The 25,160-nt window shown below is 58.0% G+C and overlaps 1 protein-coding gene across 5 annotated transcripts; it reads left to right on the top strand.

The window, feature by feature from the left end:
• Nucleotides 1-1,345: 1,345 nt before the first annotated feature.
• On the top strand, nt 1,346-25,081 carry CLCN7 (chloride voltage-gated channel 7). 5 transcript variants are annotated; one of them, XM_036825198.1, is made up of 25 exons: nt 1,346-1,553; nt 8,653-8,724; nt 11,633-11,704; nt 11,799-11,864; nt 12,255-12,387; nt 12,620-12,729; nt 13,378-13,458; nt 14,345-14,407; nt 14,519-14,602; nt 15,107-15,200; nt 15,464-15,528; nt 15,922-16,038; nt 16,724-16,774; nt 16,986-17,176; nt 17,771-17,909; nt 18,716-18,809; nt 19,959-20,128; nt 21,400-21,451; nt 21,690-21,817; nt 22,004-22,089; nt 22,334-22,379; nt 23,035-23,094; nt 23,198-23,374; nt 23,638-23,718; nt 23,868-25,081. In XM_036825198.1, the coding sequence occupies exons 1-25, from the start codon at nt 1,401-1,403 to the stop codon at nt 23,952-23,954; spliced, it is 2,472 nt and encodes an 823-aa protein (XP_036681093.1). In that variant the 5' UTR covers nt 1,346-1,400; the 3' UTR covers nt 23,955-25,081. The 5 variants fall into 5 exon arrangements, with proteins under 5 accessions (XP_036681093.1, XP_036681091.1, XP_036681094.1 ...); XM_036825196.1 differs by having other exon boundaries at nt 22,334-22,463; XM_036825199.1 differs by having other exon boundaries at nt 16,724-16,778; nt 17,116-17,176; nt 22,334-22,463.
• The last annotated feature ends 79 nt before the right edge of the window (nt 25,082-25,160 follow it).

Genomic DNA, 25,160 nt, shown 5'->3' with positions numbered 1-25,160 from the left:
CTGTCAAGGGCAGCCCATCCAGGTTTTGAGCAGGGGAGTGTGAGCACGCATCTCACGTGATCCACCATCCCCGCTGAGTGAGTGGCATGAGCCACATCCACCTTGAACCCCATCAATCCCACCTTTGACCTGCGTCTGCTGTGTTCCTGAGTGGGGGGAGGACAGAAGGATCCAGAGGGGCTTCCCCAGCACCACTCCTCCGTCCCCGGGACTGTTCTTACTTCCCCATCGCTGTGTGCAGCTCTCCTCCTGCCTGGACGGTTTCACGCAAACCACACTCATCCACTTCGTTCAGTCAAACCAGCCCGGGACCAGCCCTGAGGCTCCTTGGGGCCGGTGCCAGCTTTACTCTGCAGCCTCTAGGCCCTCCTCCACAGACAGGGCCATCACGTGTTTGTCAACATCCCTCGAAAGGGCAAAGCCAGGTCACACTAAGGAGAAAACACCTTTTCTGAAAGAACGTTGTTCCTAGTATTTTCAAAAAATTGTTGCACAGTGATGGTGGGGAAAACTTAACAATCCTGTTGGGCTTCCTTCCTCTCATTTTGGTTTCAATTTTGGTTTTATTTTGAAAGATGTGAGGGAAGAGCCTATAAAGAACTTCTAAAATCTTTTTATTTTGAAAAGTTTCAAGTTTAAAGAAAAAAGTTACAAGAGGACTACATTGCACGTCATTTATATTTACCCCATATTCATCACCTGCTAACATCCTACCACATTTTCTTTCTCCCGCTATCGGTAGCTACGTATTGTGATTACCATTAGCTTGTGAATCATCTGAGACTACGTTGCAGACATCACATCACAACCCCTGAATATCTCAGTGTATGTCTCCTGAGAAAAAGGACTTTTCTGATATGACCGCCAGACAAAGATCACCCTTGGGGGACTGGGCGCAGCTGTAACACAGCTACCTAATGTACAGTGCAGGTCCAATCTTTGCCAATTGTCCCCAAAATGCCAGGCCCATGAGCAGCCTTCAGTTGCCCGTCTCTTTAATCTTCCATCCAAGGCAGACACTCGGCCTTTCTTGGTCTTTCATGACGCTGACACTACGGGACGAGCTGGCTAGCTGTTTAGCAGGTGCCCCTCAATTTGGATTCATCTGCATTTTCCCCCTGGGATGGGATCAGTGGAGCGTTTTCCGCAGGAAGGCCACAGGGCTATGTTGTGTCCTCAGCACAACCGTTTGCTTCGTGGTGATCGGTCCTGACAGGCGGGTCCACCAGGCGGCGGGACTACAACTCCCAGAAGGCCGCGCGCGCCCCCCCGAGGCCGCCGCCGGGTCACGCGGGTGCCGTCTGGGCCACGTGACGGCCGTCCGGGTCACGTGACCGCGGCGCGGGTCACGAGAACAAACACGGCCACGGCGCTGCCTGGCCGGTCCTCTGCGGCGGGACATGGCCAACGTCTCCAAAAAGGTGTCGTGGTCCGGACGCGACGTGGACGACGACGAGGCGGCGCCGCTGCTGCGGAGGACGGCGCGGCCCGGGACGCCGGCCGGGGAGGCCACGCCGCTGCTGAACGGGGCCGGGCCCGCGGCCGTCCGCGCGGTGAGCCCAGGGAGAGGCGGGCCGGGTCGGGTCCGCGCCGCGGTCGCCGGTGCCGGGAGCCGGGCCCGCGAGGACGCGGCGAATCCGTGCTCGGGCAGTCCTAGTGGCAGAGGCGGGAACGCGCCCCGGGTCCCGCTTGGTAAATGGCAGGGTGAGCTCGGAACCTGGGCCCCGGGGTTCTGGAGTCCTGGGAGGCGCTCGGCCCGTGACTCGCGGGGTCGAGGAGCCGGCCCATTATCCTCGGTGTTAAGGAGCGTGGGAGAGCCCAGTTGCACACTGCTGTCGAGTCCCGGCAGCATGAAGCTAATTTATCTCCTCACAGTTTATTCCTTAGTGGAGTTAAAGGGAAGGCAGATGGTCTTCTGCTTAGGTAACCTTTTCCCTCTTCTTTTTTTTGGAACACTGTATACATGAGCAATTATTTTTACTGCGTCGCTTTTGAACCCCAAGAGATTTTAAGAGCTTAGGTTGCAGAGTTCGCTTTTGCAGTGGGAATATCTGGGGGACTTCACCTGGCTCCCTTCTTTACAAGGAGCGGGACAGGCCTTCAGGGTGACCTTAAGGAATGACAAGTATGTGCGTTCAGTTTCCCTTAGCACTTCATTAAAATTGAAGCACAGTGGTTGAAATGTGCTTTGCAGGTCAGCACAGAAGTTTGTGTCCTTAAGTGAATTTCCGTGTGTGTTAATTTTGAGTTAATGAACTTCTTTTGTTGATTGCTTGGCCTTACTCTGTTTTGTGATTGTTTTTTCGTTTTTCTCCTCCTATCCTAGATCTGTCCATTAAACACTTGTGTGGTGTTTAATGAGGAAGGACTCAAGCATCAGGCTGTTTCTCTAGAACTTATCTAGGTTTCCCCAGCTCCCAGAAATGCATCAGACAATGAAGGTCAAAGTCTGTTCCTTGAGTGGGATCTTCTGTTGAAGTGCTTTCTGGGTTTGCATGAGAAGTGACATGAAAGGGGCGAATTTGCAGTGGTAGGGATATGGATGTTTTGTTGATTTCTTCTCAGAACATTTGTTTCTTTTTTATTCTTTAAAAGAAGGTAATCTGAAGTTTACAAACCAGAAGTATGAAACTGGCTTGGCTTTAAGGGTGACAGGTAGAGAGATTGGAAGCTTCGAGTTTGAATTGGGGTTTATTTCGGGACTGAATGTGCTCAAGAGTTTCCCACTTTTCTTTATGCATAGACACAGGAGTTGGCTTTTTTTGAAACAACCTGTCGATCTCTTCCCTTAAAAGTCATTCCCTTAAAAGAACCTTTGCGAGCTTTTTTGTTTGTTCGTTTGCATTTAATAAGTGACTAGCTGCTCTTAAACAATTTAAAACATAATTTATTGTGTGCCTGTCGTGTGCCCGGCTGCATGCAGTTTGCCTGGGACACAGAGGTGCATGATGCAGTTTCCTTCCTCCTGGCTCCAGGCTCCTGGAAAACCAGGCCCAGTGCTCTGTGAGGAAGGCGTGAGGGACCCCAAGGGCAGGAGAGGTCACACTGGGTCCAGTCTTGGAAGAGTGCATGATCCTCAGGCGGGTGAACAGAGAGGAAAGATAAAGGGAGTGATCATTTGGGAAGTAAGTCGGAGTGGGGAGTGGAGGCTGGGGAAGGAACCGGGGTCGACCTGCAGGGGAGAGCTGCAGGCTTCGAATTTAGCTTTATCTTGTGGAAGAATCCTTCAGAAGCTGGAGAGTCCAGTCTTGAAGGATCCTTAGACGGCCTTGTGTGGATGGGGTGGGGGGGGCACTGGAGGCATTGGTGCTAGGAACTCTGCTCTGGACCAGCAGAGGCAAGTGCTGAAGCCTCCTGTGCCTCAGGCTCCTCACCAGCGGGAAAGCTAATATGCTTCCAGCCCCGAGCACCACCTGTCACAAGGTGGTAAACACTAGTTACTCTCAGAGGTATTAAAAACGGCAGCTTGGAAGTGATCATCTCTGAGTTGCTGTTCCTGGGGCGACTTCCCTGCAGCTGACTGAACTCCTCGAGGCTGGCTTTCTTGCGGGAGGGTCGGCTCTGGACCAGAGGGCTGAGTTCCCTGCAGCAGACGGCGGCTTGTAAGCTGCTCTCAGACCAGGGTGGTTTGAATTAAAATGACAACCCAGGCCAACAACTGCTCTATGAGAATGTTCTGGTGAGCTGGACAGGAGAGCTTGTCTTGCCACCTCCTGGTCCTTCATGGTTTGTTGCAGGGCGTCCAGAGTTGGAGGCTGGTGTTATTGCACCCGGCATGGGAACCTGCCAGGCACCATGAGGTGGCTGCTCTGGGCAGCCCCGGGCAGGGTGGGCTGGGGGCCGGCCTGAGCTCAGCCTCCATCTGGCTGGAACCAGGCCATTCAGGGTTGCTCTGCCCTCTCTCCGGCCCTCGGCCTGTTGTGCCTGAGTGTGGGGTGAGGGTGGGTCATCCAGCAAGTTGCTGCCCGTCCACCCCTGGGGCGAGGAGAGGGTGAGGTCAGCCAGCAAGTCATGGTCATGTGGGCAGCAGGAAGCAGAGTGTTTTGAAAACTTACAGAGGGAAATCTGAGCCAGAAACAGAGGCTCCGGGTGTGGGGGTGGGTATTTGCAGTGTTTGTAAATGCGGGTCCTTTCCAGGGACCTCAGCTTCAGGAAGCTCCGCCTGAGGCAGCCTGAGGGGTAGGACCCTCAGGTTAGTGTTTAGAATCAGTTTTGGGGATCTTACTCCTCTGGGAACTGGGGCATTCTGCCCTGGTGACCTGGAGCCACGGGCTATGGTCAGAGTATGGGGCGCCGGGAGGGGGTCATGTACAGGCAAGCTGCAGGGGCAGGTCATCACCATCCCCACCGGCCCCTTGAGCTCTGCTCAACGTAAGGGAGCACCCCGTCTTTCTCGTAGCTGGCTCCCAGCCCCAGGGCAGCCCCTCCAGGAAGTCCCTCTGCCTCAGCGCCCTGTGCTATCCTCCTCCTCCTCCTCCTCCCCCCTCCGCCCTCTTCCCTCCTCCCCCTCTCCTCTCCCCCTCCTCCCCCGCTTTGCAGAGTGCAGGCCCGGCCCCTCAGCTGACCCTCCCCAGAGGGCTCCTTCAGGCCTTTAGTGGTACCTGCCCAGGTCTAGTGTGAGGGGCTCAGAGTCTGGGGGGGCAGGAGAGGATGTGGGCACCACCGGACAGTGCAGAGAGCTGAGGACCAGGGTGGGCCCAGCCTAGTCAGAGGGTCCTGGGAGGCCTCCCAGGCAGAGGCTGCAGCGCTCAGAAAGCCAGGTGCAGCGGCGGGGTTGTTCCCATCCGGCCCCCTCTGCACATCATTCATCAGGTCTCAGCCTAATGCGCCTCCCCAACCCCAAATCTGGCAGGCCTCTCCCTCAGGCTCTGTCATCGCCCTCAAAGCCTTTCTCACAGTTTACACTGACTTTTGTTTATGGGCAGCTTGGTTTTTCTGACTGTAAGCCCCTGGCTACGGAGGCCCTGTGCCCTCAGTGCTGGGGGACATTGGGCTGGGAGGGGTGGTTAAAATGCAAAGTGGCAGAGTGGGTGGCAGGCGGCTTTTAAATTGTCTGTGAACTTTGTTTTAATGATGGTAAAAGCACATAACACAATTTACCATCCTAACCATGTCTAAGTGTATAGTCTGGCAGCATGAGGTCCATCCACAGTGTCGTGCCGCCGTCACCCCAGCACCTCCAGAACTTTCTCATCCTCCCAAACTGAACCTCTGTCCCAGTAAACACTGACTCCCCACTCCTCCCCCAGCCTTTGGCAAAGGCCATTCTGCTTTCTGTTTCTATGAATTTGATGTCTCATAGCAGTGGTATCATAGGGTATTTGTTTTTTTGTGACTGGCTTCTTTCAGTGTCCTCCAGGTTCATCCATGCTGTAGCATGTGACAGGATTTCCCTGTTTTTAAGGCTGAATAATATTCCATTGTGTGGATGGACCACCGTAGGTTTATACATTCATCTGTCGATGGGCATTTGGGCTGCTTCCACCCCTTGGCTACTGTAAAAATGCTGCTATGCACGTGGGTGTACAAACACCTCTTTGAGACCCTGCTTTTCAGTTCATTTGGTTAGATACCCAGAGGTGGAATTGCTGGATCATAAGGTAATGCTATTTTTAATTTTTTGAGGAACCGCCATACTGTTTGCCACAGCAGCTGCTCCATATTAACACTCCCAGCAACTGTGCACAAGGGTTCCTGTTTCTGCACATCTTCACCAGTGCTTGTTATTCTGTTTTTTTACCCTGGTCATCCTCACAGCTGTGAGGTGGTATCTCATTGTGGTTTTGATCTTCATGTCCCAAGTCTTTGGCCTGTTTTTTTAATCCGCTTGTTTGTTGTTGTTGGGTTGTAGGGGTTCTTTACGTATTCTGGATATTAACCCTTCTCGGTTACATGATCTGTAATTTTCTCCCATTCTGTATGGCTAGTTCTTTTTCACTCTGTTCATTGTTTCCTTTGATACACAGAAGTTCTTCACTTTGATAATAGTACCATTTGCATATAAATTTTTAAATTTTTTAAGTAATTGTAGACTTACGGGAAGTTGAGAAGACAGTACAAGAGGGCCTGTGTGCCTTCCTCCAGTTTCCCAAGGTGGTTCCGTCTTACCTCACGGTAGTACCGTGCCGAACCCGGCATTGATTGTTGGCACAATGTGTGTGAGTAGCACCCTGCCATTGTCACACATGTGGATGTGTGTGAGCACGTCCATCAGTGCCTTTGTCCTGCCTCTTACAGTCACCCCCTCCCCCCCAAATCTGTCCTCCCTCCAGGTCCGACCTTTCGAGCACATCAGGTCTCTGGAACCACATGGTCTGAAATCTTTCAGTTCTTTCGAAAGCATGGAGATTTCATCCAGGCTGTTGTGTGTATCAATAGTTTGAGGAACTACTAGTAATTAACTTGCATTTAAGAAAAGAGAAAGGAACAGAGACAACAGATGAATCACTGAACTTCCAGTAAGTGGCTTTTTTCATCACAAAAGATATTTCCTAAGAGATGCCCATAAAGTTCAGAAAAGAGGTGAAGAAACCAGGAAGGTGCTGGAGGTGGGAGAGGGTGTGCCTGGGAGCTGTAGTGGGGGCGCCATCTCCGCATGAGCTCATTTCCGGGAGCTCATTTCCGGGTCCAGAGTGGAGCTGTCCGGTGCAGATGTGTGCTCACCTGGCGTCCTCCCGGCCAGGTGCTGAGGACCCGTTGTCACCTGAGCTAGTGAGTCCGTGCCACGTGGACCGTTCTGCCCCCCTCTCCCCCAGCCGTGTGCGTGGTCGCAGCCTGAGCCTCGCGGACTGTTTAGGTGGCAGAGGCGCTGCTCTGCAGGGGCTGACTTGGTGCGGCGGGAGTGATCACGGGGTGCAGTCCATCAGTGAAGAGTGAGATACAAACGGCCAGACCGCCTGGTCTGTGGCCTCTGTCTGTTGGGTGGGACGGCAGATGGGTCTTCTGCTTTCACAGTCCGACTTTCAGTTCTGCATGTCTTTGCACTTTTTTTTTTTTGCGTCTTCTCTGTGGAGACGTCCCTGTTCCGTGTTGCTGTGGACGGGCTGGCGACCGGCACACCTTTCCTGATGACTCGTGTATGCACGGGGAGCAGAGGCTGCAGCTCCAGGCCCCTTCCTGGGTTGAGTTCACTCTGGAACTGGGGTCCTTCTGGGCCAGCAGGCCAGGCACTCCTGCCCGTGCTTGAAGCTGGGGGCCCGCCCTGCCTTTCTCATCAGATTCAGCAGTTTGAGTGCATTGTCGATTGTTTTTAAGAAAGAAAACAACTATGTTTCTCTTCTCACCCACCCATTGTACCGACGTTTGCCGTATATACATAGAGAAAAGTGGAGTCACACAGTGGAGCAGGATGATGGTCTAGTGAACGCACCTGACAAGTTACCACCTGTCGTGGGGTGTGCGGTGCCCCCTGGAATGTCTCCACCCCTAACCTGGAACTCGTTTCTGAGACCTTTGCAGCTGTGGTCAAGTTATGATGTGGTCAGGCTGGTGTCCTCGTGGGAGAGGAGAGACGTGCGTGCACGTATACACGCACACACGAGGCCGGTGGCAACGGAGCAGAGGTTGGAGTGATGTGATCACAAGCCAGGGAATTAACACTAAGGATTGCCGGCATCCATCAGAGGCTGGAAAATCCTCCCCACGACCCTGAGAGGGGGCCCTCCCTGTTGACACCTCAAGTTTGGACTTGTGGCTCCAGAGCTTGGAGAGAACACGTTTCTTGTTTTTCAGATGCCTAGGCTGTGTGATTGGGCACAGCAGCCCCAGGAGGCTCAACATCCCCCAGTGGAGTCACCAGTGTCCCCAAAGCCTCCTCGTCCCCCCTACCCCTCAGTAACCACCAGTAGCAGTAGGGATAGTGCTGCTGAATTAAATTTTCTGTGCTGGAGTCACTGTGTGCTCAGGGCTCTGGCGTGGCGGGCTCCACGGTCCTTGTTCCTGCACTGCTTCGTGGTTTCTGCCAGAGGAGAGGCAGGGCAGGGCGCCCAGCTGCATTTCAGAGGAGCACCAGGTCGTGTTTTCATGCCGTATGTTCCACACAGTGTTTGTGTCCTGCAGCGTGACTTGTTTCTCTGAAATGCATCTGTGAGAAGCCTGTGTTTTGTTCCCTAGTCCTGGCCTCCACCATGCCTGGCAGTGGGCGTGAGGGCAGTCACGTGCCAGGGTGTCCGTCCTCTGTGGTTGACCTGCCCCTGCGCCCAGGAGTGCAGCCCTGCTTCAGAAAGGTCCTGCCCTGGAAAGGGGCACGTATCTGGGGGGCCTGCCTGGAGGCCTGTGACGGGTCCCCACCTGGTAGCCACTCAGTGTCATGATGGGGTTGAACAGAGAAAGATGGGGCTTGGAGGTGGGGGGATAGAAAGGCTCCTGGAGGAGGGGCCCTCAATCGCCAGGGTTTTCCAGGCCAGGGAAAGAGGGTGGTCAGGGGGACACTGTAGAACAGGGGAGGGTGGGGCTTCCCATCTGGAGGTTGGGCTCCTCAGTGACAGGCTGTGGGTCATGGGGATGGGCCTGGGGTCCAGCGCTGGCCCTGCTGGAGTCTCCCACACGGCAGGTGTGGCTCTGTGCTCCACAGGCAGGGCCAGGCGATGGGGTAGTGCATAGTGCAGCTCGGCCCCATAGCTAAGCGGCCTGTGATTTCTCTTCTGCTTCTAGTCGCCCCATTCAGCATTTTTCCGGATCGGACAGATGAGCAACGTGGAACTGGACGATGAGCTTCTGGACCCTGTGAGTGGTCGTCCTTTCCCATGTTTGGAGCTCCTGCTCATGCCAGGCCCCTTCCTGGGAAAGTCAGGCCTGCTCTTGTGGAGCCACAGCCTAGCAGAGGGCAGACGGAAAACCTGAACAAGAGGATGGCAGACAGTGGCGGTCCTTTGCAGAGCATGGGGACAGAGTGATGTGCAGACAGTGGGGTCCGCAGAGCCTGGGCGACCAGGGAAGGCTGCTCTGCGGGGCCCTGTCCCCTGAGGCTGCCCGATGAGCAGAGGTTGGGGAGTACATGTCAGGCCAGGACTGTTGAGCTAGCTGCTGTGTGCGGGCTGGGGGGCAGGTGCCATGGGCAGGTGTGGGGCCTGCAGGAGGGCGTCTCGGGGTGGTGGGCCCTTGGACATGGGTGATGTCCACTTCTTCTCCTGTGCTGGGGTCGAACTGTCCAGCAGCTGCCAGGGGAGCATTTCCCGAAACCCCCTCCCCCAGACTTGCACTTGACTTCCTCCTTGGAGGTGGCTCATGGTTCCGACTTGCATTTCGCTGAGGCTGCTGGTATTGTGTGTCCTTCGTGTTTTCTGGAGGAACTCTCTTCAGACCCCGTGCATGTTTCTTAATCAGGTTGTGTTTTTATAATGGAGCTGTAAGAGGTCTTCATATACTTTAAACACAAGTTGCTCATCAGTTACAGGATTTGCAAAAACTTCTGCTTGGTCCATAGGTGGTCTCCTCACTTTCTGCCAGTGTCCTTGGAAGCACAAAAGGTTTTAATTTTGATGAAGTCCATTTGATCTGTTTTCTGTTGCTTGTGCTTTGGGTGTCATGTCTAAGAAACCATCACCTAATCCAAGGTTACAAAGATTTGCTCATCTTTTCTTATAAGAGTTCCATAGTTTAGATCTTTGATCTGTTTTTCACTAATTTTGTACATGGTATAAGATAAGGGTCCAGATTCATTCTTTTGCACATGGATGCTCAGTTTTCCCAGCACCATTTCTTGAGAAAACTACTCTTTCCCTGTTGAATTGTCTCGGCACCGTTGTCGAAGGTCAGTTTTTGTGGGTTTTTTTTTTTGTTTTTTTAAAATTTATTTATTTATTTTTGGCTGCATTGGGTCTGCATTACGGATTTGTTTCTGGGCTCTCAGTCTGTCCTTACGCCCGGGCCACACTCTGCTAATGACTAGCTTTGTAGTAAGTTTCAAAAGTAGGAAGTTTGAATCATCCCATATCGTTTTTCTTTCTCAAGAAGGTTTTGGCCTTTCGAGATCCCTTGCGTATCTCCATGTGGGGTTTAGGCTCAGCTTGTCAGTTTCTTCAGAAACGTCAGCTGGAATTTAGAGGTGGCGTTGACTCTTAACATCAAATGTCCCAAGCCACAGTATAGCTTTCCATTTATTAACGTCTTCAGTTTTTTTCAACAGTGTGTTGCAATTCTTGGCGTACAAGTCTTACACTTCTTTTGTTAAACGTATTTTAGGAATAAGTTTATTTTCTGTATCTTACTTTTTATGCTATTGTAAATAGAGTTGTTTTCTCAATTTCATTTTGGATCGTTCATTGCAAGTGTATAGAAATACGTTTGATTTTGTATACTGATCTTATATCCTTCAATCTTACTAAATGTGTTATTAATACTAATTGTTTTTAGTGTACTTTCGGGGATTTTCTACACATAAGACCATGTCATCTGCAAAGAAGAGTTTCACTTCCTTTTTAATCTGGATGCCTTTCACTTTTCTCTCTTGCCTAATTGCCCTGCTGGTAGAACCTCCAGGACAGTGCTGAGTAGAAATGCCAGAGCAGGCATCCTTGTCTTGTTCCTGATCTCAGAGGAAGAGCTTCAGTCTTTCACCACTGAGCATGTTACCTGTGGGTTTTTTATAGGTGTCTTGATCAGGTTGAGGAAGTTCCCTTCATTCCTGGTTTATTGAGTGTTTTTATCATGAAGGGTTGAGTTTTGTCAGATGCTTTTTGTGACTATTGAGGTGTTCATTTCATGTGGACTTGGTCCTTTATTCTATTGGAACAGTATCAAACTGTTTTTACTTTCATACCGACTCACCCTCTGATTGTCCAGACACCACCTGAGTGTCCTGCAGGTCAGTTTGTTCTGACCCTAACTGCCCGGCATCCATGCAGACCCACAGGCTGAGGGCTCAGTCCCACGAGACCCCCCGACCTCAGATGCCGGTGACAAGTCCAGGCTGTCACCTGTGCTTCTGACTGACCAGCTGTAAGTCGGGGTTCCCACGCCCCCTCCTTGGGTTCCATAACTTGCCAGAATGGCTTGCAGAACTCAGGGGAACACTTTGCTTATGTTACTGGTTTATCATAAAGGACATGACTTGAGAACAGCCAGGTGGGAGAGATGCCCTGGGAAGGTGTGGGAAGGGGTGCAGAGCCCCCATGCCCTCCCTAGGAGCCACCTTCCCAGCACCTCCACATTCACCAGCTGGAATCTCCCTGAACCCCTCCATTTGGGGCTTCTGTGGAGGCTGCACTACACAGGCAGGACTGATTAAATCCCTGGCTGTTAGAGGTGAGCTGCTTGTGTCTCCAGCCCACTAATCCCGTGATGGTCTTCCAGCCCCAGCCCAGACACACTCGTCACCCAGAGATGCCAAGGGGGTGGGTCAGAGGCCGGTGCCAGAACCTGGACGTGGACCACAGACATCTTTCACTAATTGCTTTTTGGGGGTCAACCCACCTTGTGTTCCTAGGATAAACCCGCCTGGCCGCGGTGTTGTGGGACCTGGCCTGCTGGTGTCCTGTGGAGGGTCTGTGTCTGCCAATTCCTGCCTTGTGCTTGTCTAGCTTTGGGCTCAGGAGAGTCCCTGCCCTGTGGGACGAGTGAGCATGGCCCATTCCTCATTCTGGTTCATTCTTACATATGCTGGGTTGTCAAGTTCTGCCTCTTCCTCCCGCAGGACACGGATCCCCTTCACCCCTTCCCCAAGGAGATCCCACACAACGAGAAGCTTCTGTCCCTGAAGTATGAGGTGGGCCCCCCTGCTCCCTGCCCTCCCCCACGGTGGCCGACCTGAGCCCACGGGCTGGGGTCAGTCACCAGTGTGTCTGCTGCCCGGTCCGCAGAGCTTGGACTATGACAACAGCGAGAACCAGCTGTTCCTGGAGGAGGAGCGGCGCATCAATCACACAGTGAGTCTGGCGGGCACCTGGGCCTCATGGCCACGGTGTCCCCACCACCTCCCTCCCCTCTCGGCTCCAGCTGGTGTCCCGGAGTGAGCGCTGGCTGCTGCCCGGTGCGGAGACCCGTGCGGGTGTCACATCATTACCACTGAGGAGGCTGTTCTTAGGGGTGTCGGCTGTGGCGGCTGGAGCGTCAGCATCCGGTTATGACCGGGTTGGGGAGTGCCATCCCACCAGTGCTCCACGGCCTCTGAGGTGTCGGTGGGGCTGCTCTTCCTGGGACTCAGTGTCCTGAGGGCAGCCCTGTGCGTGGTGGCAGTCACCAGAGCAGGCCACGACGGGATGTCCCGCCTCCGCACCCTCCTGTGACAGCGCCCCCCCTCCTGCCCGCTGCCGCAGGCCTTCCGGACCGTGGAGATCAAGCGCTGGGTCATCTGTGCCATGATCGGGATCCTCACAGGCCTCGTGGCCTGCTTCATTGACATCGTGGTGGAGAAGCTGGCCGGCCTCAAGTACAGGGTCGTCAAGGACAGTATCCTTTGTCTGTGGTTGCCCGGAGCCAGCGGGTCCACAGGAGGAACCCCCACCCATGTTATGCCATCGGCCGGGGGACGTGACTGGGTGGGGGCTGCATGTCTGGGGGTCAGGCTGTGTGGTGACCCTGAGACGCCTAGTAAGTGCTCCAGGCCCCAGAGTCCAGAGTGCAGCCCACTGGGGAGTGGCGCCTGGGTGACACCACCCCGCGTGGTCCTTGACGAGCCCAGACATTGACAAGTTCACAGCACGGGGTGGGCTGTCCTTCTCTCTCCTGCTGTGGGCCTCGCTCAATGTGGCCTTTGTGCTCCTGGGCTCTGTGATCGTCGCCTTCATAGAGGTAGGTGGGCCCCTCCACCACTCCCCCCCCCCCGCCCCCCGCAGCGTCTGCCAGTGAGACTCACTGGCTAGACTGCAGTGGAGTCCTTGCTAGGCATCAGGCGGTTCAACCAAAACGAAGCCCACCTGGGCCTTCCAACCCTGGCCCTGGCGGCCATGCCCATCCACCCGCACAGCCTCTCGCCCACTTCACGCAGCAGGGAGCAGAGGCAGCGCCGAGCCCAGGGGTCCGGGTGGAGGGACCCACCCGAGGGGTCAGACGCTCCTGGGGCACCCTTCCTTCCTGTGCCCCTTTGCTTTTCCCTCGGGGCATTGGAAGGAAGAAGGGGCAGCGTCCAGGAGCTTCTGTCTGGGGTGCAGTGCAGTGTCCCCCAGAGGGTGCAACAGTGCTGGCCCCTCAGCGGGTGTGTGACGTGGGCCTCCATCATCCTGGGCACCTCCGCCTGCCTCGGGGACACTGAGCCCTCCCATGCCCGAGGTGTTTCCTCCCCTCGGTGGTCGCTCTGCGTATCAGTGGGGAGAGGTGATAAGCCCCTTCCCTGGGCGGCCTGGGCACTGCGTGGCATGTCTTCCTGGGCCTGGTGGTGGCGGCGGCAGCAGTGGCGGCTCACTCGGCCTGTGGACTCAATGCTGGCGCCCCTCCTTCCAGCCGGTTGCTGCTGGCAGCGGGATCCCCCAGATCAAGTGCTTCCTCAACGGGGTGAAGATCCCCCACGTGGTCCGGCTCAAGGTGAGACGTGAGGCGGCCCCCCCGGGAGCTCAGGGCTCAGCCCAAGGGGCTTCCTTGCTGGGTGAGAAGCGTGTCATTTGTCCACCTCCGCCTCCAAAACTTGCCCAGACCCATGCTGTTTGCTGCTGACAAGCCTTCGTGTGGGTGTGCTGGCAGGTTTTATGTGAACTTTCTTTGTAAAATGGTAGGACTGTTGTACATTCTGAATGACGCAAAAATACTTGAAGGTACATCTGTCACGATTGCAACCACATAGGCATATTTTAAGTTCCATACGGTGGTTAGTATTTCAGAATGAGAGTAGCTGTGTTGAGTGGTGAGTTTTTTCCTTTTTTCAGAATTTTCCTTAATCTCATTGTGCATGATCTTCTGGGTAACACACTGATTCCGAGGGGGTTGGGAGGTCAGGTTTCCTCCTGTGATCATTTCAGGGTGTGCAGCTGGCGTGCCTTGGTCTGGGGTTTGCTGGTGGCATCTCTCCTGCTCTATCTGGGGAGGAGGTACTCCGGGGAGCGGACAGGAGGGGGCAGTGCCTGTGCTCCGTGCCCTGCAGCAGGAGGGCAGGGCCCGAGGTGGGTGCGGGTGCAGGAGCCTGGAGCCCGGAGCCTGGAGCCCAAGGACGGAGCGACAGCTGCTGTTTGCGTGTCTTGTGTGTGTACGTGACCACCTGGGACAGAAGGGCTGAAGAGATGGGCGTCAGGAGAGCATCAGCTGCCAGCTCCCCCTCCTCCAGGACGCGCGCCGTGGGTGCTGGCCCCCTCTTTGGTGCTCATGCCTGCCAAGGGCTCACGTGATTAGGTCCCTTCCCATGTGCAGTTTGTCGCTCAGGTTCTTGGACCACGTGTGGCCTTTAATCAGACTTGGTGCAATTTCTTTTGTGTTCCAGACCCTGGTGATCAAAGTGTCCGGCGTGATCCTGTCCGTGGTTGGGGGACTGGCTGTGGGGAAGGTAATGGAGTGCAGCTGCCCCTGCCTGAGTCACTCTGCACCCGCGGGGCCTGGGGCTGGTGTGTCCCCCCGGAGCCGCGCCCATCTGAACGCAGCCGTCTGTGCCTTCCAGGAGGGACCAATGATCCACTCGGGCTCCGTGATTGCTGCTGGGGTCTCCCAGGGGAGGTCCACGTCACTGAAGCGGGATTTCAAGGTGGGTCTTCCCTGCGCCCACGTCCATGCCCCCAGGGCTGGGCCCCTGCCTCCCCTGCAGCCTCCTTCCCTTCGCCTCTGAGGGTCCCTAGCATCCTGTCCGTGGGGGCATCCTGTTGCCTTGGTGCTCTGGGTGAGTGTGCATTTCTGTGAGGAAATGACCTGTAGCTGTAAGCTCACAGGAATGCGTGGCCTAGAGAGGTCGGGAAAGTCATGTGTGTGGGCTGCCGGTGCTCAGTTCTGGTCCTTCTTGCACAGACCTCGGCGTTTAAATATTGCTGTGAATGGGTTATTTTCTCTGGATGGTGGGCAGGCAAGCTGCCCGTGACCCCATTCTTCAGTCCGGCGGGTTGTGAGCCTCATGGTTGATGAGTGGCTTGTCCAGAGGCCTCCCCCCGTTCCTCCCTCCCCTCACCCCTCACTTTTGGGCCCACCTCCCCCCTTTCTGAGAGAAGTGCCTTTGGAGGCACTGGCTGAGATCCTCTTTCTATCTGTCTTGGTTCAGATCTTCGAGTACTTCCGCAGAGACACAGAGAAGCGGGACTTTGTCTCAGCAGGAGCTGCGGCTGGAGTGTCTGCTGCGTTTGGGGCCCCCGTGGGTGAGGAGGGCGGCCCTGCCTGGTCTGAGAGCTTGGTGACAGCCCATGTGGGGGGAGCCAGGCTCTCCTTGCTGTGAGAGGGGTGGTTTGGGGGTTTATGGACTCAGTGCCTGGTGAGGGTGTGGGGTGGGCTTCTCAAGAGGCCCCGATGGCTGCTTCTGTCGTGGGCTCGGTGTCCTGGGGTCTGGGGGCATGGGTGGCAGTGGGTGAGGGCTGTCTGTGGCTGGGCAGGCACTTCAGGGCTGGGCCACTGGCTGTTCCAGGTGGGGTCCTGTTCAGCTTGGAGGAGGGTGCATCCTTCTGGAATCAGTTCCTGACGTGGAGAATCGTAAGTGCCTGGGACGGCCACCTTCCCAAGGTCGGGCAGCCCTGGCACTGGGCCTCCGTGGCTGGGTGGACGCGTGGCTCTCGGCCCACACTGTGGGGTCTGCACCTGAGCTTCCCATCCAGCTGGTGGGTCCCTGAGCCGTCAGCCTGGTTCTCCTCCGTCCTCATCGGGACCCCAGGCCCCGCACACCTCCTTCCCCCGGCTGAGCCAGTGGGACTCCAGGCCACCTTCCCTCAGCCTTCGGAGGGTCTAGGCGCCACCCAGGTGACAGGAGGGGAGACAGCCCTTTTGCTGCAGCCCCTCCCCACCCTCCGGCCCTGGGCTCAGCCTCTGTACACACTGCCGCAACTCATCACCACGGCTCTGACGGCACTCGTCTCTTTCCTCCTGCAGTTCTTTGCTTCCATGATTTCCACCTTCACCCTGAATTTCGTCTTAAGCATTTACCACGGAAACGTGTGGGATCTGTCCAGCCCCGGTCTCATCAATTTTGGAAGATTTGACACTGAGGTAACCCACTGCGTCGCCCCCTTTTTTCTCTGGTTCTTTCTATGAGCATGGCCCAGGTTGTTTACTCAAGGTTCAGCCTGAGAGCTGGGCTTCTGGAAAGGTCTAGTTGTTAGCGGTGGGATAGGGCCCTTGTTTGTGAGCACCGGGTGCTGGAGGTGCTCCAGGAGGGTGCATGTGACCCGGCCGCGCAGGTTGGGGCGCCCGTCAGCCAACGGGCACTTTAGGGGTGGCTCAGGTGCCTGCAGACTGTCAGGCAGCATCACTAGACTGGTGGCCAGCGCTCCTGCAGCAGTTTCTGGAGGCCGAGAGGCGCAGGCAGCGTTTCTGGGGCGGCCTGCGCTGCGCGCTGCCATCACTGAGCCCAGGGAGCCGCTCGGGGGCTGGTCCTCACCCGTGGACGCGTCAGAGGTCCTGGGTGGCTAGGTCACCAGCATCCTCTCCCTTGCTCATGGCCCCTCACTTACGCTTTGGCAAAAGCTCAGGCCGCCCCCCGGAGCCGCCGTGTGAGGAGGCAGGCGGTCTGCCCGAGCACCCGGCGTTTCTCTCTGGGGGCCTCCTCACCCTGCGGGGAAGCACCAGGGTTCCCGTGCACAGGCGCGTCCTGTGAAACGTCCGGTCCCGAGTCTGAGCAGGAGCTGGTGGCAGTTTTCCTCACAGAAGGTCTGCTCTTACTCCCTCTGCACAGACGATGGTGTACACGATCCACGAGATCCCCATCTTCATCGCCATGGGCGTGGTGGGTAAGGGCCGTCCCCACGTGGGACAGCGCCAACCAGTGGGGACAGGGCCTGCGGGGCTCCAGGCCTGATCCGGCTTGGAGGGCCAGAGAAGCACGCGGTCTCCACCCCTGCTGGCTGTCCCAGGACCGCCCGGGGCAGCAGGGAGGGATCCCGACCCTGGGAGGACCGGAGCCTCACTCTGGCTGATGACAGCCCCTTGGGAAGCAGACGGACCTGGGCAACACTCCTTACTCTGAAAGCCCGTGGGACGTGAGCCCTCCACCCAGCGGCCGTTTGCTGCCTGGGCAGCCTGCTCCTCTTCCCGAGTCCCGGACACGCAGCTCCTTCCTTGTCCCAGGTGGCATTCTCGGAGCTGTGTTCAACGCCTTGAATTACTGGTTGACGATGTTTCGAATCAGGTGAGAAACCTGTTCAGGGACTGAGTTGAGAGGTGTGGCCACGCGGGGCATCTGAAAACTGACCGGTCATGGGCTCTTGCCCGTGGGGCCATGTGGAAGCCACGTGCCAAGCACACTCCTCCACGGTGGTTTGTACGTGAGGGGACAGACCCACTCGGCAGGGGGACGGGTGGGGCCTGGAGGGTGGCCCCTGGCAGGGAAGGCACAGCCCATGGATCCGGCGCGGCCCTGGGTTGATGCTCTTCTGGGCCTCTCACGTCAGCGTCAGCGCGGTTTGTACGGGGCCATCCTGACCTGGGCACGTTTGGTCCAACACAGGTCCTCTGCTGTTAGGAGAGCCATCATGGGAGCTCTCTGGTTTTCTGAAGCCTTAGGGGTGGATCTTGGCATTCTTCTTTCTTGTCTTTTTGCACCAACTTAAAATGCAGTTGGGGAGCATCCGGGAGGCAGCCTGAGAGTGTTCAGGAGCCAGGGCGGGTTGGTCATCAGATAAGCTCAGCATCCTGGACGGCTCTCCCGAGTCGCAGGCTCAAGTTACCCTGGCTGCCACCCCAGCCATCCCACAGCTCGGTCCACCCTGGCTCTTTGCTCCAGGTACATCCACCGGCCCTGCCTTCAGGTGATCGAGGCCATGCTGGTGGCCGCCGTCACGGCCACGGTCGCCTTCGTGCTGATTTATTCGTCCCGGGATTGCCAGCCCCTGCAGGGGAGCTCCGTGTCCTATCCCCTCCAGGTAGGCGGCCGGGGCAGGGGCAGGGCGAGTCTTCCCAGACATGGGTGGGTGCCACGTCGGCCTGGGGTCTCACCCCGGTCCTTTCAGAGCAGCGGCCTGACAGGTTCTGCAAGGGGACTGCAGAGGTGGGGTTGTGGGCCTGCAGGCGGAAACTCACGTGCACACGCTTACCACGGCACAACTCCCCGCATCCCCTGTGCCCGTCAGTGACAAGCAGGTGAACACGGTGTGGTCCGTCCACACAGTGGGTTTCCTCAGTTGTAGGAAGGGTTGGAGCTCTGACACGTGCTCCCACACTTATGAACCTGGCAAACACTGCTGAGTGAAAGAAGCCAGACAGCAAGGGCCACACATCGTGTGGTTTCTGTTTATGGGAAACGTCCAGAGCTGAAAGCGGTTGCTGGTTGCCGGTGGGTGTGGAGTGTGTACTCACAGGCCTGTCACAGATGTGGGTCTGGGGCGCATGGCTGGCTCTGGTGGGGCTGTGGGGTTGACCCACACAGCTTTGCGTGGAGCCCCTGCCCTGGTCAAGGCCTACAGGGGCCCATAGTCTGCCCAGTGAACTGTGGGAGCGTGCTCCAAACGTGAGCCTTTGGATCCCCACGTGCCCCAGGGACAGACTCGCCATGCAGCCCCTGCCTGGCCGGATGGCTTCTGAAGCCCTCACTGGGCCAGGGTCTGGCTCTTGGGTCCTGCCTCCCCTCCAAGAGAGCAGCCTGACCCCGCCTGTTGTGTGCTTGGTGCCTGATGCTGTCCAGGCCTGGACACTGTGTCCCACTGGCCTGTTCTCTTTCCTGACTTTGCAGCTCTTCTGTGCCGATGGCGAGTATAATTCGATGGCCGCAGCCTTCTTCAACACCCCAGAGAAGAGCGTGGTCAGCCTTTTCCACGACCCCCCAGGTGTGTGCCCATGCTCCGCACTCTGTGCTGTCAGCCACAGGTCCCCATGTGGGCCTGTCCCCTCTGGCCTGGTCTGCAGCCGGCCCACATACACTGGGTCCAGGCCTGGCTGATGGCTTCTGGCCGAGCCCCCACTGCCTCCCTGCAGGGCTGGGTGCACTGGAGCGCGGGGGCTGGCAGCCTGGGGTTGGCTGGTGGCCAGTGCTTGGGAGGGGCCCAGCCAGGCTCCCCACACGTCTCCTTCCCTCCCTGGAGGCCGTCCTGTCGTTCATTAAGACAGTCTCACCTCCCAGGATGAGTTTTTCTTGGCGCTGCTCGCAGAGGTCACTCTCAGTCAGAAAACAGCCTGGTGACTCGTATACCAGTGAGGCGCCTCGCCCAGCTTCACGTTCTTAATAACAAACAGGCTCAGACTGGGCACAGACCTGCTTCCACTTCCCCTGTTTTCGGTTCCACGGGGTGGGGTCGGGGAGGAGGGGCACACCCCCGAGATCCAGAGTGGCTGCTGCGACGTGCTTGCCCGCCTGTCTGTGGCTCTAGTTGTTTCCTGTCATGCCAGTTCTGGGAACTCCCTGGTTGTCACATCTGCATGTGCGTGTGTTTGTGTGTGTGTGTGTGTGTGTGTGTGCGCGCGTGCTGCGGGAGTTCACGCAATTTAACAGAAAGGCTTTTAAACGTGGGCGAGGCCGAGCCCCCAAAGATGCTGAGCGGGCCATACAGGCGTCTCCAGGCCCCCTGAGGGTGCTGGCTCTGGGGTTTGTGTGACGTCTTCCCATTTCTGGAGTCATCTGGTGCAGAGTGGTGGCCGTGGCGGCCATGGCCTCCCTCCTGCACCCTCCCCTGACCCCTGGTGGTCTCAGTGCCACCCGTTTCCATGCAGACCTCAGCAGCCACCTTCCCTTGGCCCAGGTCACTGTCCTGCTGGCAGCTCTGGGCCCCAGTGGCCCCAGCTCCCCTCTGCCCTGCCCGCTGGGCTGCCGTGCTCACACTCTGAGCGCTGGGCCCCCAAGACCCGGCACCCTGGCCTCTGAGAAGGGGGTGACTCTGGGGGTCTGGGTGTGACCAGGAGGCTGTGACGGGCTGCTGGGCAGGCAGCTTCGCCTGGGGTTGAGTCCATGTGGCAGGCCCTGGCCAGCACCCTGTCCGCAGGCTCCTACAACCCCATGACGCTCGGCCTCTTCACCCTGGTCTACTTCTTCTTGGCCTGCTGGACCTACGGGCTCACGGTGTCGGCCGGTGTCTTCATCCCATCCCTGCTCATCGGAGCTGCGTGGGGCCGGCTCTTTGGCATCTCCCTGTCCTACCTCACCGGGGCCGCGGTGAGTGGGGATCTTAGGGGCCAGCTGGGCTGGGAGGAAGGGGCGGTGTTCCCGGTGCCCACTAGGGCCACTGTGGGCCAGAGCAGGGGTTGTGCATGCGTGTGGCCTTCAGGGAGGGCGCAGGTGTTGGGAGAGAGCGTGGTGTGGAAGGACGGGGCAGGTGCAGGAGTTGGGGCCTGGGCGTGCGGTGTCCAGGCCTTGGCCCCGGAGCTGCCTCCTGGCTTCCTCCTCCCACCTGCCTCCGTGGGCTCCTTGGTCTTTATTCTGTGAGTCTTCTAATTGCATATTAGTTGTTCAAGTAAGACTTTAAAAAACTGTAAGAGACGCACAGCAAGCCTCCCCTCACTGGGTCCAGGTCATGTGTCCCAGGTTTCCTTACAGACACGGTTTTTAGTTTAGTTTGGTTTTTTTTTAGTTGATACATGACTCATGTACCATAAACCAGTGGTCCCCAACCTTTTTTGGCACCAGGGACCGGTTTCGTGGAAGACAGTGCTCCTATGGATGGGGGTGGGGGGATGGTTCAGGCAGTAATGCGAGCGATGGGGAGCAGCAGATGAAGCTTCACTCGCTTGCCCACCGCCCACCTCCTGCTGTGCGGTCCAGTCCACGGCCCGGAGGTTGGGGACCCCTGCCATAAACTCCCTCCTTCTGTAAGTGAACGGTTGGGTGGCTCTTTAGCCTGTTCGCAGAGCTGTGTAACCGTGATCGTTGCTTAGTTCCAGGATGTTCTCATCACCCCAAAAAGAAACCTGTCCCCATTAAGCAGTCACGTCTGTGTCCCCCTTCCCCAGCCCCTGGTGGCCATTGTCAGCTTTCTGCCTCCATGAATGTGCCTCTTCTGATTGTTGTAGATTCATGAAATCACACTTCATGGCCTTCTGTGTCTGTCCTCGTCATTGAGCACCATGTTTTCAGGGCTCATCCATGTTGTAGCACGAGTCTGATTTTCACTCCTTTTTAGGCTCCCTGGTGTGATGCAGGCATTTGTGCACGGACTCCGGTCACTGCACACACGCAGGGTGCCCCCCCCCCCGCCCCGGCCGTAGTGTGCACTCTCCTGTCTTAGGCTGCCGAGTTCTGCAGGTGGCAGAGTTCATTCAGTGCATCCTTGAGCGGGCACAGCTAGGGTATTTACAAACTCAGGTGATGCTGCCGCAGACCATTTTTTGTGTAAACTGTAGGATTTCCTCCTGGGCCCAGTGCTGTCAGTGCATCTTGGTGGGTTTGGCTGCCACTTCCCCCCAGCATCCCCTCTGTCTTCCCTGCAGGTCTGGGCAGACCCCGGCAAGTACGCCCTGATGGGAGCAGCTGCCCAGCTGGGTGAGTGCTGGCTGCGGCATGGGTGTCCGGAGGTCAGGAGGGCCACTCCCCCAGTGTGTGGCTGGGCAGGGTCACTGTCCCCATCTGGTGCTATTTGGGGGTGCGGTACACAGGGTTGCATGGACAGAGCAGGAGCTGCACAGGGAACACGGTAGGGGGACACGGGAGGGTCCGGCGGCGCAGCCTGCAGAGGCTCGTGCCCCCCCAACCCTCCCTTCCCCTCCCCGCCTCCTGGCAGGTGGGATTGTGAGGATGACGCTGAGCCTGACAGTCATCATGATGGAGGCCACTAGCAACGTGACCTATGGCTTCCCCATCATGCTGGTGCTGATGACCGCCAAGATTGTGGGGGATGTCTTCATCGAGGTGCGGCCTGTGGGAGAGGCCACCTGCCTTGCTTGCCCTCGCTCTGCGGCCCCTCCCCATGCCCCTGGCCTCGGAGCCTGAGGCTGGGAGAAAGACTGGTGGTCTGCAGCCGCCGCGAGGGAGGGGGCCCTGTGGAGGCTGCCCCGCAAGCAGCCTCTTGCATGGCCATGCCCGTCCTCTCCCCAGGGCCTGTACGACATGCACATCCAGCTGCAGAGTGTGCCCTTCCTGCACTGGGAAGCCCCAGTCACTTCACACTCGCTCACTGCCAGGTACCCCTCCCCGGGGCAGGCCCGCAGGCTGGGGGGCGGGTGCTGGACGCCCCGGGAGGCTTGGTGGGGGCAGCCTGGAGCAGGACGTGGGTGCAGGGCTGGTTCCCCCGGGGCAGCACCTGGGGGTCTGGGCTCCCGGCCCACCTCGTCTCCAGGTTTCCTGAGTCCGGCCACTTCCTGCATGTTGAGCTGTTCGGGAAGCTCCCTTGGCCCCGTGGGGGATCACAGCGTGGCTCTTCCACAGGGAGGTGATGAGCACACCAGTCACCTGTCTGCGGAGGAGGGAGAAGGTGGGCATCATTGTGGATGTGCTGAGCAGCACAGCGTCCAATCATAATGGCTTCCCCGTGGTGGAGGATGCCGATGGCACGCAGGTACCACCCAGCTGCAGGAAGCCGGGCTCGTCATCTGTGCCGGCGAGTGGGGCATGTTGGGGGGCTTGGTTCCTGTGAACGTGGACGCCCCGCTCTGGGGTTTCTGGTAGAGTTCTGCTGGTTACACGGCTGTGAAGACAGGTCCGTGTGAGCGCTGTCCCTGCGGCTTGGGTAGTTACTGATGCGCCTGTGTGTCCTGTGGTCACACCCCAAGCTGCACCCCCAGCTGAGGAGTCACAGCTGTGCCTGTCAGGAGGTCCTGATGGAAGGTGCAGCGACGTCTGGGCCACGGTCTGCTTTTCGCCCCCACAAATGCTATGGTCTCTTGGCACTTCGTGATTGGGGGTCCTGCCTCCCTCTCCTGGGCGTTTGGGGATCCGTGAGCCTGTGCAGGTGAAATGCCTGCAGCAGGGCCAGTGCCCATAGGCAGCCAGCATCGCTGGGGACCCTGGCTGGAGCCCCCAGGCATCCTGGTGCTGTTGCCTGGCCCCTCTGGCCCAGCCGGCAGGGCGGGCCCTAGGTCCCAAGTCCCAGGTCCCACGCAGACAAGGGTGTTTTGTTTCTTGTGCAGCCTGCCCGGCTCCAGGGCTTAATCCTGCGCTCCCAGCTCATCGTCCTGCTCAAGCACAAGGTAGGCTGTCGGGGGTGGCGGGAGAAGGGGGTGGCAGGAGATGCCGGGCAGGGCCCTGGGCTCTGAGGCGCTGCCACCCACTGCCTGCCCCCCGCCCCCGCAGGTGTTCATAGAACGCTCTTGTATGGGCCTGCTACGGCGCCGGCTGCGGCTGAAGGACTTCCGCGATGCCTACCCGCGCTTCCCCCCCATACAGTCCATCCATGTGTCCCAGGACGAGCGGGAGTGCACCATGGACCTCTCCGAGTTCATGAACCCCTCCCCCTACACGGTGCCCCAGGTGCCGCAGGGGCGGTGGGGGGCAGGGGCCTGACCCCCACTTCCAGAGCCTCATGCAGCCACCACCCCTGGCGGCATTCTGGCTTCACTGGCCATTGCGGACAGGGGTGGGGGGCGAGCTCTGTAGGAGGGTGGGGGTGGCTACAGAGTAGGATGTGCTGGCTGAGGCGGGGGTGTGGCAGGGGGGCAGCAGGTCCTGCCCCGCTCCTGTCCCGGGATGGGGCAGGGGCCGGCGGGCGAGCTGAGGCTGCGTCTACATTGCAGGAGGCGTCCCTCCCGCGGGTGTTCAAGCTGTTTCGGGCCCTGGGCCTCAGGCACCTGGTGGTGGTGGACAACTGCAATCAGGTGATCGGGGGAGCCCACTGCCTGCTGCCTACCAGCCTGCCTGCCCACCCGCAGGGCTCCCGCAGACTATGCTGTCCTCCGCACGCAGGACAGGGGCATCCACAGAGGCAGAGCCCGCTGGATCCCATGACCTGGCTTTGCTCCCACAGGTGGTCGGGCTGGTGACCAGGAAGGACCTCGCCAGGTACCGGCTTGGGAAGGGGGGCCTAGAGGAGCTCTCTCTGGCCCAGACGTGAGGCCCTGGCCCTGGCACCTCCCCCGGGGTGCCTGCCTCGCTCCCCAGGCAGCGGTGGATCCAGCGTCCTCCAGACCTCGGGGACAGCCCAGCCAGCGTGTGACACATGTGGTCTCTTCGTGTTCTCAGTGCTCCCCTCCCCCCCCACCCCGACCTCATTCCCTCACCCTCCAAGATTTCACACGCCAGCCTCCTGTTTCCTGACTTCGAGGAGTCAGTTTGTAGAACTGCTGTTCTCTTTCTGAGAGACCGCGAGTGTGCGTATGTATCTGCATGTGTGTGCACGTGTGACAGCTCGCAGGCTGGGCCCTGTGGGTCTGAGTACTGCAGCCCACAGGACGGGCCCATTGCCTGGAAGCAGTGCACCCTAAGCACCGCCAGCTGGAGGCCTGGGCGACTCGAGGCTGCAGCAGAGGCCTCTGGTCCTGTCTCTCTCAGCCCTCAGCTCAGTTTGCAGCCGTGAGATTTGGGGTCTGGGCAGAAACACAAGCTGGACTCATGAAGGCGAGGGCTCGGGGGAGCAGGACCACCTGGAGAGCAGACCCTGGAGCCGCACTCCCAGACACCAGTGCACCCTAAGCCACACCCACTTGGTGCAGTGGGCTCTGAGCCGGGGTCTGGGCCAAAGGGGAGAGCTGAGACCTTCCTGTGGGCCCGGATCCCCAAGTCCAGCCATGCCTCTATCACAGCACCCATGTGGACGGCACAGGGAAGGCGGGTCTTCTCAGCACACGGGGGCCCCACGGGCCACTGAGGACCCCCAGCCCCGAGAGATGTTCCGGGGCAGCTCTGCTTCCAGTGTCGGGGGCAGGTTGTTTCTGGGATGAGCTGGCAAGCCCAGAGCAGGGATGCACCCCTCCCAGGCTGGGCAGTGCCAGATTTGGGATCCTATGTCCCCAGTGCCCCATGGGACTTTTTTTCTAAAGCGACTCACGTCCCCAGCCCACTTCTGTGATGAGGTCCGTGGATGCCTTTGTGGTAGGTTGGCGGGCGCTCCACCTGGGTTTTAGCCCCTTTCAAGGGGATGGGGCCTTGAAAGGCCTCTTCCTGGCAGGGGAGCCCTCCATGGGGGCACAGGGGTCTAAGTGTGGGGATCTGAATGGGAGAAATAAAGGAATTGTACCCAGACAACCGGTGCCAGCTTCTTGTTCCCACCCAGCGTGGACCACGGTCCAGTTTCCCAGGATTCACAGGCCCACTGGGGGGC

The sequence above is a fragment of the Balaenoptera musculus genome, chromosome 15 (assembly GCF_009873245.2).
Source record: "Balaenoptera musculus isolate JJ_BM4_2016_0621 chromosome 15, mBalMus1.pri.v3, whole genome shotgun sequence".
Classification (NCBI taxonomy): domain Eukaryota; kingdom Metazoa; phylum Chordata; class Mammalia; order Artiodactyla; family Balaenopteridae; genus Balaenoptera; species Balaenoptera musculus.
Note: the sequence above shows the minus strand (reverse complement) of the source record. Positions and strands in the feature narration are given on the sequence as shown.